Source organism: Notothenia coriiceps, unplaced genomic scaffold (genome assembly GCF_000735185.1).
Source record: "Notothenia coriiceps isolate Sejong01 unplaced genomic scaffold, NC01 NC01_scaffold00012568, whole genome shotgun sequence".
In the NCBI taxonomy this organism is placed as follows: domain Eukaryota; kingdom Metazoa; phylum Chordata; class Actinopteri; order Perciformes; family Nototheniidae; genus Notothenia; species Notothenia coriiceps.
This window is the reverse complement of record NW_011345269.1, coordinates 1,333,115-1,352,499: the sequence shown is the minus strand read 5'-3', so window position 1 is coordinate 1,352,499 and position 19,385 is coordinate 1,333,115. Positions and strand designations below refer to the sequence as shown.

General features: G+C 41.8%; 2 protein-coding genes across 2 annotated transcripts in view; both read right to left on the bottom strand.

Annotated features, from left to right (window-relative positions):
* Positions 1-14,921, bottom strand: part of zbtb41 (zinc finger and BTB domain containing 41) — a 19,735-nt gene extending 4,814 nt beyond the window's left edge. The window contains exons 1-7 of the mRNA XM_010773408.1: positions 14,593-14,921; positions 12,357-13,559; positions 5,664-5,871; positions 4,906-4,975; positions 4,526-4,673; positions 4,298-4,427; positions 4,078-4,173 (exon numbers count right to left, since the gene is read on the bottom strand). Of these exons, the coding sequence (XP_010771710.1) occupies positions 4,078-4,173; positions 4,298-4,427; positions 4,526-4,673; positions 4,906-4,975; positions 5,664-5,871; positions 12,357-13,527 (1,823 nt within the window). The 5' untranslated portion in view covers positions 13,528-13,559; positions 14,593-14,921. The remainder of the gene's footprint in view (positions 1-4,077; positions 4,174-4,297; positions 4,428-4,525; positions 4,674-4,905; positions 4,976-5,663; positions 5,872-12,356; positions 13,560-14,592) is intronic.
* LOC104947411 (SERTA domain-containing protein 2-like) overlaps positions 1-19,385 on the bottom strand; it is a 59,720-nt gene that overhangs the window by 16,598 nt on the left and 23,737 nt on the right. The gene's annotated exons all lie outside the window — the stretch shown is intronic.

Below are 19,385 nucleotides of genomic sequence, written 5' to 3'. Positions count from 1 at the left end.
GAGAAAAAAAAGCATTCAAGTTGTCCCTTAAGGTTATTTTTTTATTTAAATTGGATATTCTATCCAACATGGATATAGCTTCTTTCTTTCACAGCAGCATTGGATCAGTTCAGTTGTGCAGCATTGGATCAAAACAAAATAAAGCTTTCAGTACTCGTTAGCTTACTGCTACAATTAGACACTGCGCCCTGCCCACTCTGTTGCCAGATTTGAGAGAAATAAGCAACCAGGTCTATGAAAACAAGCCTGATGTTGTGTAATTTGAAACCAAAACTAAGGCCTCAGGATGACTTTAAGACTTGAACATGGTCATTTTTGTTTTGTAACATTGAATACAAAATTTTAAAAAAAGTATTAAAAAAAAAAAAAAAAANAAAAACGAATATCTGAATAACGAAATTGAAACCCAAATAGTACTCCAACAAACGAATATTCGGATATTCGGGTACAGCCCTAAGAGAGAGACAGAGAGTCAAACACACACAGAGACACAGAGAGTCACACACACAGAGACACAGAGAGTCACACACCAGGTAGGGACGGGCTTTAAAACTAAGATTAAGACTAAGATACTTAATATTGATACAGCAGAGAACAAAAGCAGGAGGGAGGGAGATTGATGAAATCACAAAACAAGGTTTTCTGGTATTGCGGTAACATAAATGTATATTATGGTGATGTCAGACTGTTGCTGGATTGCCCTGTTAATACATGTGTGTGTGTGTCTCACTTTGAAAAGGGCAAGCAGGAGAGCAGAGGACATTTTGTTTTTGAAAAAATGTACTAAAGAAAATAATTTTGTACGAAAAAAAACATGTGGATTATAGAAATGATTGCATTTTATCTCTAAACAGTTAATTCGATTAACGAAACAAATAGACGTGCAAAAAAGCAGCTTTTTAAAAAGTGACTATTCTCCAAGCTTTAGAGCACTTCCTGTTCCAGTGTATGTTTGAGGTCCCTCTGAGGAGGCTCACCGGCTGCAGGGCGACCTCTTCTCCTTCTCCTCGCCTCCTGGCTGATGGTTCTCCTCCGGTTCCAGAAGGTTCTTCAGCGACGTCACCTGGTCCTCCACCGGGGGGGCGGCCGTCTGAGGGAAGCTGCCCTGAAACAGCTTCTCCAGCCGGATGCACAGCTGCAGAGAGACAGCAGCCGGTTACAGACATCCCACGGAGCACTTTCACATTTATCTGCTATCAGAGGACTTCAGGAAACCACTCAGAGTTGAACACCTGAAGTTCCTCCTGGGTCGTGACTAAAAAGCTGCAGCTCAGAAATGATGCCAGGAGTTCTTCCTTCCATCGTGCATCAAATCATCAGAGATTTTGGGGCAAGCATGCAAAGGTTAGTGTGATCTGTTCTGCTAATATCAGAAGCATTTCTAGATGGAGAGCTGATCATTTAAAACTACTTAATGGATCCTAGCAAGAGAAACTAAAAGCAAATACGTTCGATGTTTTGTCGCAAACCCTTACCTGCAACATCTGGCCACCTGACACAGATGTGCAAAAGACTACAAGCCGTTTTAAAGATAGACAGTAGAGATGTCCCAATCCGATCACGTGATCGGGGATCGGAGCCGATCACGTGATTTTCAAAAGATCGGAATCGGGAGGAAAAAAATCGGGGATCGGGATTATTTTTATTTATTTTTTAATACTTTTTTTTTAATTTTGTATTCAATGTTNTGCTCGCTCGCGGGAGTGTCAGCCTCACTCGTTCGCGGAGTCTGTCTGCGCGCGCGTGAAAAGTTTCTGACACTTTGATTGACGGGCTTCCTGGCAGCTGTCAATCAAAGTGTCAGAAACTTTTCACGCGCGCGCAGACAGACTCCGCGAACGAGTGAGGCTGACACTCCCGCGAGCGAGCAAGAGGGCTGTCTCTCTCTCTCTCTCTCTCGCGAGCACATAGCCGCTCATGGGGGTTTAATCTGCGCGCGAAGGTCATTTCATGCGCGTGTAAAAGCACATTTTCCACTCGTGAGTAGCTTGTTTCGCGCGCTGGAATATTAACCCAAATCTGACTCCATACTTAGTATTGGTGATGCACAGCATCAACTGTGATGGTTTTAGCATACTGTTAGCTATGGAGCCAGATTTGGGTCAATATTCTAGCGCGCAAAACAAGCTACTCACGAGCAAAAGATGTGCTTTTACACATGCACAAAATGACCCTGGCGCGCCGATTAAACGTCCTGCTCGCTCTCGGGAGTTTCATCCTCACTCGCTCGCGGGGTCTGTCTGCCGCGCGTCAAAAGTTTCTGACACCTGGGGCGGAGCCACTGGACTTTGATTGATTTGATTCCTCCGTTAGGAAACCCGGAGTTGCCAGGTTTGATCATTGCCTGAACTACCAAGAGCCGAGGAGTGACAGCAGCAAGATTAGTTGGACGAGATTTATTGATAAAGTTGTCCATAAAAAAACTATTATATTCATAAAGTGAATGTCAGCTAATGTCAATTAATTTGATATAAAACAATATATTTTTGAGTGGGCTTTATCTGTCGAAAACTGCTAGCTACTGTAAGCACCTACAATAGGTAGGAAACATGAAGGTCCAATGTTAACATGTAGAAAACAAGTTAACCTAGAAGCCGTTTTATGACAACGTTTTGTTATAATTGGCAATTTTTATTTTCAATATTCAATGAATATGTAATGATGCTTAGTGAAGTTCAAGGCTTTTATTAGTCATACGTACATAGCTACATAGCTTGACGATACAAATCTTAGGTCACAGGCACCTCCAACAGTGCAACACAATAAAACTGAAAAAACAGAAAACATTGTGCAAGTAAATACAAAAAGAAAAATAGCAAAAAAGTGAAATAGTGGAATAGTGCAATAAGAGTCTATATGCAAGTGATTTGAATATGATATATTAGATAAATAATTTCTAAATTGCAGCCAGATTAATGTTGTGGATGTTGTTTCAACAGTTCAGGTGTTTAACAGTTTAATTGCCTGTGGGATGAAACTGTTCCTGAGTCTAGTGGTTTTAATCCCGATGCTGCGGTAGTGCCTGCCAGACGGCAGCAGACTGCAGTTTGTGGCTGGGGGTCTTTTATAATCATGAGGGCTTTTTTCCTGAGCCGCTGGGAGTAAAGGTCCTCCATGGATGGCAGCTTCACCACCCTCTGTAAAGCCTTACGATTGAGGGCGGTGCAGCTGCCGTACCAGGCTGTGATGCAGCCAGTCAGGATACTCTCTATGGTGCACCTGAGGACATGCAAATATGTTTGTTGTCTACTACAAAGACAACCAATTATCTTAAATCTTAAAAGTAAATTTAGTTTTACATTGTGATGCAAAACACCCTGTTAGTGTATTAATTCATTGCTTTAAACATTTTGTTTCCTTTCATTTAAAATCGGAACCCAATTCAGAGAATCACCCAGCTAATGTTTGCTAGCTAAATAGCACACTGACAGGGTAATCATAAAATGGCCTCTAGGTTAACTTGTTTTCTACATGTTAACACTGTGGACATTCATTTTCTTCAGCAGACAGTAGCTATAGCAGTTTTCGACAGATACAGCCCACTCAAAAATATATTGTTTTATATCAAATTAATTGATATTAGCTGTACACTTTACGAATATAATAGTTTTTTTATGGACAACTTCATCAATAAATCTCGTCCAACTAATCTTGCTGCTGTCACTCCTCGGCTCTTGGTAGTTCAGGCAATGATCAAACCTGGCAACTCGGGGCTTTCTGACAGCTGTCAATCAAAGTCCAGTGGCTCCGCCCCAAAGTGTCAAACGTTTAACGCGCGCGCAGACAGACTCCGGGAGCGAGTGAGGCTGAAACTCCTGCGAGCGAGCAGGAGGGCTGTCTCTTAATCTGCGCGCCAGGGTAATTTTATGCGCGTGTAAAAGCATATTTTTCGCTCGTGAGTAGCTTGTTTTGCACCCTAGAATATTGACCCAAATCTGGCTCCATAGTTAGCTTTTTACTTCAAAATCCAATGGAGAAATCCCATTGGCTTTTTGTCGAGGGTGCCCTGGTGATGGTCACTTATTGGTCTTTTAAAAATGTCATCAACACACAATCTTTAAAAGTGAGCGGACCCACCTGTAGGAGCTGCTATGACGGAAACTCTGGCCACAGATACTACAGAGGTGAGGCTTCTCCCCACTGTGGATCCTCAAGTGCTCTCTCAACGTTGTCCTGAAAGAAGATAAGAAAGCATCTCAATAAATGCACACAGTTACTGTAACAATGATTCTATTCTTCAAAATAAGAGTTGCAAATAAGGACAATGTGAGGGAAAGTTAAGAAAAGAGATGCACACCTTTCCCGCACAGATTTCCCACAAACAAAGCAGGTCCACTTCCTCTTTCCTCCATGCGTGCACTCAATGTGCCTCTTTCTGTTGCCGGTGTCATTAAACTGGCGCCCACAAATCTCACAGGGAAAAGGACCTGAAAACGAGAAAAGACATCATTTTAAAGTTTTGAAGACATCTTTGACATTCATTTATGCATTTCATTTTAACCTGTAGGGATACTATTCTTCTCACCTAAGTGGAACTTCTCTTGGTGCTTCAGCCTGGCAAACCTGGACCTGAAGTATTCGTCGCAGAAGGAGCATTTAAAGGGCCGGTCCTGCGTGTGGAGGATCATGTGCTCCTGCAGATGAGGCTTGCGGGTGAAGGTCTTCAGACAGATCTAGTTACAAAGAAGATCAATACAATCATAATTTACTCTTTCATACATTTATTGATTTCATCATCGATCCATTCCTGGTCGGAAAATGGTTGGTGAAAATATTATTATTGTGTACACTTAAGACTGATATGGACTTTTTAAGCTTTTATGAGGCTAAATTACATTTTCCAAACAGTCCCTTTAAGTTTATCTTACATAATAAGTTCAAAATATGACAGAAATCCATTCTTACAGCACATTTCCAGACTTCACTCTTCCTCTTCCTCTTGGTGAGAAACTCTTGGATGTGGTCTGGATGAAACCTTGCAGGAGGAGGAAAAAACATGACATCATCATCATCATCATCATCATCATCTTCATGGTATAATTTGACCGACCAGTATGAACATTTTTGACATACTATACTATGACTTTCATTTTTATAATTTTAGACATACTATACTAGGGCTATTCAATTAGTTTGGAATGGGGCCGGTTGATGAAAATGATCCAAAGCAAGGGGCCGGGAAAACGATGGCTTGTAATGAGCAATCATATTAAGAGCTTCAGATACAGTAAATACTACAACAGCATAGTGGAGTGCATATATTGTGTTTAATGTAATGTCTTCCCCTCTATCTCTCAATTTAACACCCTCTCTGGAATAAAGGCACTCTGGCCCAAAAAAACAAAACTTTTTAACATGATACTCAAAGGGCCAGTAAATATCAACCCGGGGCCAAATTTGGCCCGTGGGCCGCAAATTGAACAGCCCTGTACTATACTATGACATTTTTTTTACTTTTTGACATGCTAAACTATGACTTTTTATTTAATTTGGAAAAACCATACTATGATTTTGTATTTATTTTCGACATACTATACTATGACTTTTTTATATTATTTGTTCTAGTTGTTGCACTAAACGAATCAAAAGTGCATTTCTACTGTGGAGGAATAATCTCATATTATGTAGATGATATATTTCATTGCGTGTGCGCTCTGCCTCACCTCCTCACGTGCTTGGCCAGGGTCTTCTTGCTGGCATGGAGTTTGTTACAGAAGGGGCATTTGTGCTCCTTCTTCTGGAAGGGGGCATCGCTGGCGTGCTTCTTCTTGTGGACGGTCAGGTTGGACTTGGTGGAGTAGCGCTGCAGACAGATGTCACACTGGAACGGTTTCTCTCCTGTGTGCACTCTGGTGTGACTCTCATACTTTCCTAAAACATGCAGGAAAGGTGCACAAGTTATTACATTGTGGGGAATGTATTGATAAGATCTCAGGGAGATCGTTATCGGGGCTGATCAAGGCCTTTTCAAAAAGAAAATATTTTAAATCGGATTGGTATCGTCTACTCTAGAAGGAGCCAATCTTATCCTCCAATACATTTAATCATGGGTTTTTACATGGGTTGCACCATTTGAAAAAGACGACGAAATACAATTGTCTTGAGTGCAATCAGATTCACAATATTTTAGGGATTGCACATTTTTTTAATCATAACTATTTGAAAAAAATATTAAAATGGCCATGGTATGCTTAAACAAAAAAAAGGTTTTGTATAGAAATATTCTTATTGTTGTTTGGGGCGTGAAAAGACGCGACATCCCCTATAAAAAGGAGCCCTATTCTAATCATTTTAAGGTTCATATTAGTATTTAGTTCAGGTTCAGGTTATTTATTTGTACCCGTAGGTAGATTCTGTTTGCAGAGAAAAAGACAAGGGTTCCATCCTGACACTAAAAACAAACACAAACAACAGACACATCTCTAATAAAAGGACTAGTAAAAGTACAAGTATACCCTGCTCAACCAAATCTCAAAATATTTTAAAAACATTTTAAGAAGGAAAACACTAGTACAAAAATGGACATTCAAAATTCACAATTAAGTAAATAAATAAAATAGGCATCTGTGTGACGCTCCTATGATGTGTTAATTTGTGCAATAGCTGCTGGGAGCAAACTGTTTTTATACCGCTTCGTTCTACTCCTTGGGACGAGTAACCTCCGGCCCGAAGGAAGAAGCTTGAATTCTGAGTGCAGAGGGTGGGAGTCACCGTCTAATATGGAGCTGGATAACCGCTGTCACTGCCTGAGGTACAGGGTCTCCAGGTTTAGCTGTGGCTCACCAATCAGTCTGCTGGACCTCTTTACGATCTGACTCAGAGAGTTTCTGCTCTTTAAAGTCAGGTTACCATGACATTAGTGAGAAAGACAGAATTGACTGGATAAAAGCACGATAAAACATCATCTTCATGGTTTTGTCAATGTTAAAATAGGACAATTTCCNCCCATGAATAAACCTCGTATTAGAAAAAAAAGATTATCAGATTATTTATATTTTAGTAACGGTCACAATACTATTATGTTCACACATACAACAACAGATTATTACTGTTTTTGTAATTATGTAAAGTGTCATTAATATTTAATTTTTTATATTTTTGCTAAAGGAATTTTTTTATACTAAGCAGTAGCCTGCGAGCACTGGGCGCGCCGCTCGGTTAAAACGCCGTCGAGAAAGGGAGTTCTTGCGATTTGCTTTTTCGAGATATTACCGGTCCGTTTGAATGAACTGAAGAAAGATTTTTTTCTTTATATTAAGTGTTCCTTCTTTCCTCCGAATGACAACCCTAATCCTCCTACAAATTTTTGGTTGGAGCGCAGAGGCGCACAGCAACATTCGACACCATTTAAGCATTTTTCCTTCCCTTCAATTCTTTGTGGTCTTATGTTCAATTTTGTTATTAGAACAAGAATTACTATGTTCGTTGCTTATGGTTTATGTTTCCTTCATAAGAAGGACGAGAGAAGAGGACAAGAATGAGAGACCAGAAGAAGTCGGACACCACTTCTTTTTCCTCTAGCTTGGTGGGTTTCCTATTATTGTGTCCAGAAGTATAATTTTGTGTGTCCTCCGTCCACACACGCACGAAAGGGGGTCTCCAGTAGAATAACCCTCTCCTGGTTTGGGTGTACCGGACAGCGTGGGTTAGTCGACGCTGTGTCGTCCTTCTTTGGGCCCTTTGTTTTTCAGAGAAAGTCCAACTGCTTCTGTTCTGGTCTAGGAAAAACCCACCAGACCTTGCTTGGACGAGATTTGTTGTTCCGAAAAGAGAATAGAATAAAGTGAGACCGTCGGTCGTGTGTTGTGTAGGGAAATACCGGGAAACCAGGGACAACAGGTAGAAGGGGGAGAGTCCAATGGTGGTGTTGTTCAATTTTCATACAAAATTGTATATCAACAATATCAACCCGACTTATATGCATTATGTACATTTAGTGAAAGTATAGTTATTATGGCTCCTTGTGTTTTGCTAATTGGATACGGAGAATTTCGTCATAATCTCTACGAAAAAGTTTATCAGGTTTGAAGGTGTGTCCGGATTATATCGTCTTGTGTGAGTAAAACAGGACGTCGGAAAGAGGGCGGCGTAGACTCGATAACAAGTGTAGAAATGAAGTTTAATTTTCAAAGTTGTAACGTAATAAAGGTCAAGGAAAATGTGTATGACAATATATTTATGTTTCATTATTGGTGTGTGTAGAGATAAACCTTTTGTTTCATCTAAAGGGAACTATTAACCTGTACCGACTTTTAGAAATTCTTCCTTACAATGGAGGGATCGAGAGAGCAGGGACAGTATTTCGACGAAGAGAAGAATCTAGGTGTACAAATCAGTAAAGAGGGTTACAAACATCGGTAAATCATGGCTGTACTTTTATTGTCATATACCAACTTGTCATTAGTGCGTCGTGTATATAAATGACGTTACTTTTGTGTGTGTAAACGGGATTCGTACACATTGCGGTGGGAGAAGAAAATACTCCCTTTGTAAGGTCTCAAAACCTCGATAGGGGTTTATTCCTACAGGGGACGAGTGTAGGGAGAGACTTGTGTTTCTGAGGTGGAGTTAATATAAACCCCTCCCTTTTATCATGAAACAGGGGGAAGTTTAAATTGTGTGTACTTATATATATTCCACTGTATTTACTATATGGTCTAAATTGAAAGGAGGTATTGTGCAATGAGAATTATGCAAGTTTGATTAAGTTTATTAGGAAGTTAACGTCTGTGGTTGGATGTTCACTTCGACGAATGATCTGATCCTAATGGTAGTAGTGTTCTCGGCGCGATTTCTGCAACCTAATTACGATCTGATTGCAATTGCAATCGACGGCGATTCGTTGGCAAGGGGATCGATCGAGTTCGAGTGGAAAGGTCTCCATACCTACCACCTCTCACACAGCCTCCTTTGGTTCTACCGTTGGGGCACCCGTATCTTACGTTTCGACCCCCTTTGACCCGACGTTTTTCACGACAAGTAGGTACAAAGCCTCAAATAGTCAGACCAGTTTTGCGTTCCTCCACACCACACAACCACACAGCACACACCCACAACACACACACACACCCGTCCAACGCCCACTACACCACTGGGCGTATTCTTTCAGAGTTTCCCTCGGTTCCAGGGTACTCTAGAAGGCCCGCTAGTTAACTGGCTCGAGACAGAGGATCTAGAATGCGACGAAGCAATTCATGCCGTTTTATTGTTTTTAACGTTGAAATGGCAAGTGCAACAGGTGAAGATGAAGTTGTTGCGGAATTGTTGTGAGTACCCTTTTCAAGATGAAAATTCAGTGAAAAGATGGACATTATAACAGCGATTGCGATTCGATTTGCGATATTTGTTTTTAAGCGACCCAATGGAAGTTCATTGTAAAATGCGGCCATATCTCTGGCTAGGAAGGTCGCATCAACATGCTCCCGTCTCTAGAACCCCCGCATCCCGAGCAACGATTGAAAGAACTAAACTTACATGAAACTTCCGTTGGGTTGCTTTAAAGTCAAGCTTCAGTTTAAGATTCACCCTGTAATACAAGGGTGGGGAACCTCCGGCCCCCGGGCCGTATACGGACCGCTAGACCATTTGGTACGGCCCTCGAGGTAATTTATAAACACACGCAAAAAAGAAAAAAATGTAAGAAATCTAGACCGCAAAAAAATTAAACAAGTGAGTGCTTGTTTTTCCTGGCCAAGGTCAGGGTCCTTGAACACAACACGAGCCTAACGTGTCATCACGTGGTATATGTCTCTGACAGGGGTGCAGTTCTGCCAGAGAGCACCAGAACGTCGCTCCGGCACTTCAAAAATTGCAGCATATCTGGATTAAGAGGTTGCTTTTTCGCGAAAGGCGAAATGAATGGGCTGTGAATTTTGTATTTTTAAGCAGAGGTCAAATAATTTGTACGGCCCTCGGAGGATGTTTCACCAAAACCATCTAGGAAAGCTCCATTGGAAGTCATTTGGAAAGGGCTCTTTCAAAAATACTTGGCAGGTGATTGGATCAATCTGTCTATCACCTACTATCATGGGCCACTTCTGATTGGTTAAAAATGGTTGGTACATGTGGAGCACAGCACTTCTCATTGGTGTGGATGACTGACACACAAGAACAAACAAAATGTAAAACAAAATGTAAAAAAAGAAAAGTTTTAAAAAATCGCCGGCTTTCCGATTTGATAATCGCATCATTTGAAATCGCGATTTCGATTCAAAATCGATTAATCGTTCAGCCCTAATAGACACGGTTCGTGACTGCAAAACACACACTACTGTTAATGAACATATTGTTGTCCACCTGGATGGGTGCTTTTATAGTCATTTGTGTAATATTAATCTCTAATATTTTATGCATGCCTTTTAATTCATATTTTGCCTCTTCACTTTTGCTGTAACAATGTAAATGACCCCCTCTGTTGTTATTCTGATTCTGTAGTATATTTTTACTCCACCCCACACACACCACCTGCTGCCATCCATGGTCCTTTCATATGTGTTGTTGCCAACATGAAAAACACATTACTAATGTACAACTCATTACTGCCATTAGCAGTCAGGGTATAATCCTTTAAATCAGGATTCAAACTAGTGGCTAATGGATTTGGCTCCAACTACAGTGTGATAAAAGATGGCTGCCATCCAATCAGAAGCCAGTACTTCTGTTGTGGTGGTACAGGTTTCACTAACAGCGTGAATTTAAGTGGATTGTCATTATATAACAAACATGCACAGCTCAGAACCTGGCAGCCACTTACACACACACAAACACACACACACACACACACACACACACACACACACACACACACACACACACACACACACACACACACACACACACACACACCCCCTCAGCTGTGGTGTAAGTCATCAGGCCAACAAGCTGTTTAAATATTCAGCCAGTGTTGCTGTGACAGCGGCCGCTGAGGAATTCATTAACATTTAGCTGCACCTGTTCCCTCGCTGCTCCTCATCCTGCTAATTGATTACAGCAGACCTGATTACTGAGGAGGGGGGGTAGACGGAGGGAGAGAAAAAGAAAGGGCTGAATTGAATAAATGTGTGTGTCGACCAAATTCCTCCATGCACTCTTCTCTCTCTCTCTGTGGTTGGCTGTCACAACACGCTTCATTAACTAATTAGCCACTTTGACAGGACAGAGTTTGATTTGAGGTCTCCATGGAAACAATACAGAAGTTAAATTAATGTTGGAACAACTCCCACAGAGACATAAAGAGGCTTCCATGAAGGAGTACACAACCTCCACCTCCACCTCCACAACCTCCACTTCCTTTACCACACACACTAACCAGTGGGAGGGAGTAGGCCTACTCCTCCTAAACTACGTTCACATCTGCTACAAGCTTTCTTCACACTGTTGCTAATATTACAAATATCAGTAAGTAAATATTTATATCATCATTCTACTCTACTGCTTTAATCATCACAGCCCGGTACTGCCAGGACGGCTACTACTGCTGCTACTACTACTGCTACTACTAATACTACTACTACTACTACTGCTACTACAACTGCTACTACTACTGTTACTACGACTGCTACTACTGCTACTACTACTGTTACTACGACTGTTAGAGGTTCAGGTTTTTTATTTGTACCCGTAGGTAGATTCTGTTTGCAGAGAAAAAGACAAGGGTTCCATCCTGACACCAAAAACAAACAGAAACAACAGACACATCTCCAATAAAAAAATTTTAAAAAAAAAAGGAAGTAAACCAACCAAATCTCAAAATATTTTAAAAATATTTTAAGAAGGAAAACACTAGTACAAAAATGGACATTCAAAATTCACAATTAAGTAAATAAATAAAATAAAAAATAGGCATCTGTGTGACGCTCCTATGATGTGTTAGTGCCTCTACTGGGACATGTCTCCCAGCTTTAATGTTCAGAAAGCTCTTTATTTTTCTCATACTGCCTGTGCTGCATCACCTCTTTTCACCCTCTGTCTGAAACCAGATGGAGGTGTATCAAGTAGAGGGGGGGAGTGTGTGGGAGAGAAACACAGGGCCTTGCAGACCATTGAAATGCACACAGACCTATACAATCAGGTCTGTGTGCACTATAGGAAGGGGAAAACCCAAAAAAAGCATTATATGGTGTCTTAGTGGTAAAGTTTGATGGACATTTTTCACAAATGTATATATCTAATAATAGAAAATTTGTTTGAAAAGGATCAACCTATTTAAAATTGCAGCTATATCCCTAAACCATGTAAGAAAAGATTAAGCATTTTAGTAATAAACCTGATAGTGACGATGATTGTGTTCAACATCTCCACCTGGTGTGGTATATGACTGTGTGAAACTAGAGGTAGAACTACTTCATGGTTCCCACCTGCTCGGTCGAAGGTCTTGTCACATTTGGGGCACTTGAGGATCTTCTTGGTGGAGGTTTTGATGATGACCGGAGCCAGACCTTCAGGATAAACTCGACTCTTGGTGGAGCTTCCAGCTGCTGCTGGTGCTGGTGCATGCACTTCCACCTCTCCACCCGCCTGCTGCACCACCCTTTCTTCATCTGCACCCTGCTGCCCTGCGCTCTTGTCTTCACTCTGGGTGACCACGGCCTCATTCATGTCTCTCTCCTCTTCCTCCACTTCCTCGTCCACTATGTCTCCTGGTTGAGATATCTCTGCTACGTCCAGTTTAGGCGCTTGTTTTTCCAACTCCAGCTTTCCTGCTTCTTTTATTCTTCCTTCAGCTCTCTGCACTACAGTCCTTTGTTTTTCCTTAGAAGTGGTGATGACATTGTCTCTCTGATACTTGGTGGGTGTTCTCCTCCTGCGAGCCGATCTGCGCGTAGTCGCCGCCGTCTTCTCTTTCTCAGTCGAGATGTCCTGCTGTGCATCAGTGTGACTCTCAGACAAGCGGCCCTGAGAGGGGTTTTCCATGAAACAAACATCACATGGGCTCTGGATGTCTGTGTCACTCGGAGGTGAGTCGATGGAGGTCATTTCCACCTCAGGAGACCCTCCTATCTCATCCTGAGCGTGTACCACACAGATTGGGTCCCCTTCCTCACACAGCAGCTTGAGTATATCCATCATGTCTAAGAATCGTGCCGCTTCAGCTAGATTCGGGAGGTCTGTCTCTGCAACAACGCACTCAGAGGTGTACAAAAAGTCAAGCAGGAGTTGGAAAACAGAGTCCTCCACATGGTCCAGAGTCACGTGCGCTGTGGCAGGGTTTTTTGAGAGCTCTGCGTGGAAATAACTGCTCCCATGAGCCAACACCACCTTGTGGGCGCTGTAAAGCTTCCCACACACAGACACCGACACGTCGCAGAACCTTTGGCGGGTTCGGTCTTCATTCAGGAACTTGAGGAGGTTGTGGCTGTGCTGGGACATGGCCATGTGCCTGATGTGTGAGGAGGATTCTGGGACAGTTTCAGAGTTCTGTTGGGCGGTGAAGCGCGGCACAGGGCCGGGCTCAGAGGAGAAGTCATTGCTGGTGCTGACCTGGCTTCTGCGCTTGGGACGCATTGGATTAGACGGCTTCTTCTTCATTGGTGAGGCTGTTGGGGGACCATGAATCCCTTCTGGAAAACAGCGAAATACAAACAGGGCTCAGATGAAACATGAAACGCTCTGAATGACTGGGGTTCACAGGTGGAAGAAGTACTCAGGCACTGTACTTGAGTAAAAGTAGAAGTACCAGACTGTTACAAGTAAAAGTCCTGCACTCAAAATGTTCCTCATGTAAAAGTACAAAGGTTTTAGCATCATAATATACTTAAAGTACCAAAAGTAAAAAGTTCTCATTGTGCAGATTGGTCCATTCCAGAATAATATATATGAAATGTTTTATAATGATTGATCATTAAAGTGTTCTCAAAGCTAGTAAAAGGTGCAAGCAGCTAGTTTGAATGACTTTGTATACTGCAGGGTAGCTTGTGGATTTACTCCAGGTGGAACTAAAGTCTGATTCAACGCTTGATTATATATCATATTATAAATCCAAATCAGTTAAGTAACTAAATTATTCAATTATTGTAGTGAAGTAAAAGTAAACGATTTAACGAATTACAAAGGAGCAAAACATTGAAATACTCAAGTAAAGTACAATTCTCTCACATTTTCACCTAAGCAGAGTACCCTACTTGAGTTACTTTACACCACTGCTGGGGGTTGGTTCAAATTGATAGGATTGTGATGTACAAGAATAAAAAATGGCTTAGCATGTAAATTGACCACACATTATTGGTATATTAACAGTAGGTAGCTGACACAAAGGGGTTCATTATGGTGAAAAGTTATCAAGAATGGGAAATTGTGCATGAAAATAAGCACAATAACGATTTAAAACATACGTGTGTGGTATATTTCTCCATTTTATTCAAACAAAGCAGAAAGGAAAGCTATTTGTTATCAACATTTAGCTCAAAAACTCTGACAGAGATGTGAAATGTAGCTAATAAATACATTTGCATACGCCTCTCCTCCACCTCAAGGACCCCTAACATGTTATCAGACTGGCGGACGGGCCCCCTCCGAGGAGAGTGTTGACAAACGACACTTACTGCTACCCCGGAAATACACTTTCTATATCGGGATGTTTAATTGACGTCCTACCTTAGAGAAACGAGCCGCCTATACAAAACACTGCAAAGCCAAGCCGACACACGTAACGGGGAAAATAAACGGAGTAATAATAATTTCCTGAACCGTGGATGTAGGTCTGCGAGGGCCCACTTTTGCATCCTTTAGAAATGTCCGACTCCGTAACAAACCGTTTTCCCATTGGCTGCTTTGGCTTTTGTCCTTAAATACTCCATAAAGCTCTCGTTTATATGTTTACAAGTTACATTTAAAATAAACACTTAAATAAATACAAATTTTTGGAAGTTCATTATCATATAAACGTATGAAAACTCAAACACTTAAACGACGAGGACGTGTTGTTGATAAGGTTCACGAGAGGGTTCATGAGACGAGGGGATCATGGGTAATGTAGTTTATGTTAGCTATGACAGGTATTACAGTCTGCGCTTTCATTAATTGTGTAGTTTTTTTTTTAAAGTATTTATATTTGACTTTTTACACATTTTAATTTATAATTCAACCACTTACTTTACCTAAGGTTTATCATATGAGTCTATTAATATGTGTGCAAATACATTGCACATTTTTAAGGCACACACAACATTCCTAATAAACGTATGTTCTAATATTATGATACATTTGCACTTTATTTCACAGTTTTATTTTACATATTGGATCCATGTCCAAGTCCTAATATACTGTAAAATCATGACTGCAAAACAAGTAACACTATAAAGAACAGTAGGCCTATTAGCCAATTGAACGCTCTTCGGTCCATTTAGATAAATGGTAATGACCTCAATGACGTTTTAATGACGGCGAACCATCACAGATAAGAACATGACTTCTTTCAAAGACTTTGCCACGCTCCAACCACATGCTGCAGCCAAATACTCAACAGAGGCCACAGTGTGTAGTACACGTGTTTGCATTTGCTTTTAATGTTTATTATCTCCATGGTTAAGTGTGTGTATTCTTAGCTGAATTTTGGGAATATTTCCTCCTCCATATCACTGAGGCTGTAATAAAGTGAAACTGGATTTAAGGTCAAGCTACTTCTCACCTCTTTAATCCCATTGGTGTGACCAGCAGACACTTATATAAGTGAACATCAGACTTCTTTCTACGGAGGATTGTTGAGGTTGCTCAAATTAGCTTCCTGAGTGAATCCCTCCAAACTAATTTAATGTATAAGACATTGTAAGTGCATTAGCCTAATCCCTCCGCTGTGTGTTACAACACTCCAGGCATTTCAGAAAACACAGAGAGGAGCAGGCTGAAGATGGAGCTGCTCACTGCCTCTGACCTGAGGTGAAGATCCTGACCAACAGCTAGTCTATCGGAGTTACTTGTTGAGGACAATGTGGAGATTCAGCGTGCTTGTGTGGACATTATGGTTGCTTTTTGCAGGTAATATTTGGATAAAGTGTACATGCATTTTGCTAAATGAGATTTACAATTATTTGAAGAATGTTTTTAATATATTTGAGTTGATAAAACTAAAGGTATGTTGTTGAAAAAGGGCAATTAGCCTGTATTTTTAGATTCTCACCTACGCAAGGGAAGTTAGTGATAACAAAAAAACATAAAATAATTATAATTACAACCTTTATTTAAAGAGCAAGAGATAAAGGTCAGATTGCTTTATGAAAATGTATAAAATAATTGAAATGCAACACATTCGAACTATTGTAAATTGACAATCCAATTAAACAAAAAGTATTTTAAATGAAAAAAAACAGACGATGAAGAGTAATAACAAAAAGAAAACAAAATATTAAAGCAAATAATACAAATAATAATGATATTTATTTAAAGCAAAGCCAAATTCATCACTTATCTTACCTCATCATGATCATGTTTGGAAATAACATTAAGTCTGTTGGAAAACAAGCTACAAACTCTAAATTATTTACATTTTAAATGTATTCCAACTTCAAATCAAACAGTTATTTGGGGTATTTCATTGTTTTTGTGGTTTCTAATCTTCATTCTGTAGGTGCTTTATCTCTACACACATATGTGTCAATGTGTGCTAATCTTATTGACTCTCATGTTTAAAACGACCATGCAGTCCAATTCGTTCATGGAATACTTCAGCCCCAAACTGACCATGTGTATATCATCTCACCCTTTGTTACCTTGAATTCTTGAAGAAAACTTTGTTTCCCTCGCATGCCTCCACAGTGAACCAAGAATTATAAAACTGAGGAAGGTCTTAATGAATGGAAGTAAATGGGGGCAGCAACACTATATCAAAACAGTTGTTTACAGACTCTCACACAGCTTTTGCAGTGTTATCCTAGTCTCATTTATCCAGTAGTTCATTGCTCAGTACTTCACAATCACATCGATTATCAATACAACTGCACTATTTAATCACTTTGGCACTTGCACAGACAAGTAGCGTACCTGCGTTAGTATTTTACTGTTTATGTGAAAGTGGTAAACACAAATCCCATTAACGTCAAATTATCAAGACATTTCTCCATTATCCATTATTGTCCTTGGTTCAATATGGAGGCATAGAACAGTATTTTATTGAATGATCATTGGAAACACTGGGTGAGGAATGTAGATACAAATGGTAATCTCAGGGAGATGTATTCTTTGAATGATTTTTAAGAACTCATTTCCATCTGTCCCTCCAGGCACTTTCTCCGAAGACGACCTCAGCAGTTGTGAAAAGCAGCCATGCCAAAACGGTGGTCTGTGTGAGGGCCAGGATGGCGCTTTCAGGTGCCTTTGCTCCCAACAGAGCCAGAACGGGCGCCTGTACGGGGGAGAAAACTGCACAACCGCACTTTCAGGCTGTGATGACAACCAGTGTGAGAACAGAGGATTGTGCTCCCCTTTACTTGTCCATGGTGAGCACACCTACACGTGCATCTGCCTTGCTGGCTTTACGGGCCCTAAATGCCAGACACCCAGCGTCTTCTCATTCGAGACCAAAGGCTACATTTACGTAGAGACTCAGCTTCTTGACCCAGAAGCTCCCCTAAATGTGACATTCAGCTTCAGGACGGAGAGACCCTACGGCACCCTGCTGCAGCGCAGAGTGGACGACCTTCTCCTCAGCATTGAGCTAACGGATGGGCATCTTGGCCTCCGTAGTCTTGAGGGTCAAGGCTCCAGCACTCTGGTTCAGGAGCTACCGGAGTATTTGTCCAATAACAAGTGGTACACGGTTGAAGCATCATTGGGTGGTGCGGTCAGCATGATCCAGCTGCTCTACACTGAAGAAAGCTGCACCAGGGCCTCCATCTCTGAGGTCCAGCTGCTGGAGCCAGCGCCTGCTCTCCCCGAGCCAGGGTCAGTCCGTCACAGCCTCTTCATCGGAGCAGTCAGAGGGAACTGGAGTTCAGGCGTAGGAGCCGATGAAGAAGACCACCCGTCTGCTTTTCTGGGCTGCTTCAGAGATGTGCTTGTGGACTCATGTCTGGTGTTGCCGTCTGCAGTGCATGATGGTTCAGACGCCCAGGTAAACGTCAGTGAGGGGTGCAGCGACAGAGACAGGTGCGATGACAGCCCGTGTCAGATCAGAGGGCGCTGCGTGAGCCAGGGGTGGAGGAGCTACACCTGTGAGTGCTTCAGGCCCTATGAGGGGAACGACTGTGCAGAGGGTAAGACACACAGAGGATTCTAACTGAGTACATTTCCTCAAGGACTGCATTTTAAAGGTCCCATGTCATGCTTTTCTGGTTATTACCCGTCCCCTTGTGTGTTATGTAGCTTTTTCTGCATGTAAACGGTCTGCAGAGTAAAAAACTCTCAGAGTACACCCTGTAGCGAGTAAAACTCTAACACAGAAAATACCTGCCTATGCTGCCCCAGAACGCCTCGTTGGAGATTTTATTTTTTCTTCCTGGTACCAAGTGACGTAACAACGACCAAATGGACCAATCCGTGGAGCTCCTCACACACACACACACACACACACACACACACAATCACTAAGCCGTATCTTTTCTCAGCCGCGATACTCCGCGGAGGAACAGTTTTCACTTTCTGTCGGGTGTCGTGGGACAGTTAGTAAGTTTGGCACGGCCCAGGAATAAACTATTGCACAACAAAATGATAGTTCATTTACAAATCGGATACATGCTACATATCTTACATGTATTGTCGTTTGTTTTCATAAGAGGCAGCTCTGAAAGATCCGTTCGTTGGTGTGTGCGTGCAATAGACTAGAGACTAACGGGTCTTCTGTAATAGATTGTCTACAAGATACTACTTTCGTGCTAGTGATGCACTGTTTTCAAAAGTCTTTGGGCAAAGATCAGGAAGCCATAAGAGGTCTGGTTACGATGACTTTAGTTAGATGATTGACGACAGACACCGTTAAATGATGACTGCCGAATGAAATTGTAGTAAAAAGGTACACCCGAATCCGGTAAAGGAACCATACCGACCATCGGATGGGTCGGTATGGACCGCCGGGCCGGTGACAGCATCATTACATACACATATGTGAGACGTGATGTACTGAACAACCTCGGCGGGGTGACACGAGACTACACACAACATAACAATCCGTTGCTCCTTACTGTGGTCAGTTATTTTCTTTTTGTCTACTCTGTACGACGCAACCCAGACCGCACGCACAACCGGCCCTGCAACGCCCCGAGCGACGAGGCGGAACTCTGAACTCCTCCGCCTGTCACAGTCGACATAATGACCCACAGGCACCAGGACAACGACGCTCTCGTCGCTCTGTGTTGGCGCTTTGATGTCGTACTTAGTCCCGGACTCGTGTGTGTGCACTCACACACCGCTTGACACTCACCTCTAGGTGCGACTCTTTTTCTTTCCGACTCGCACGG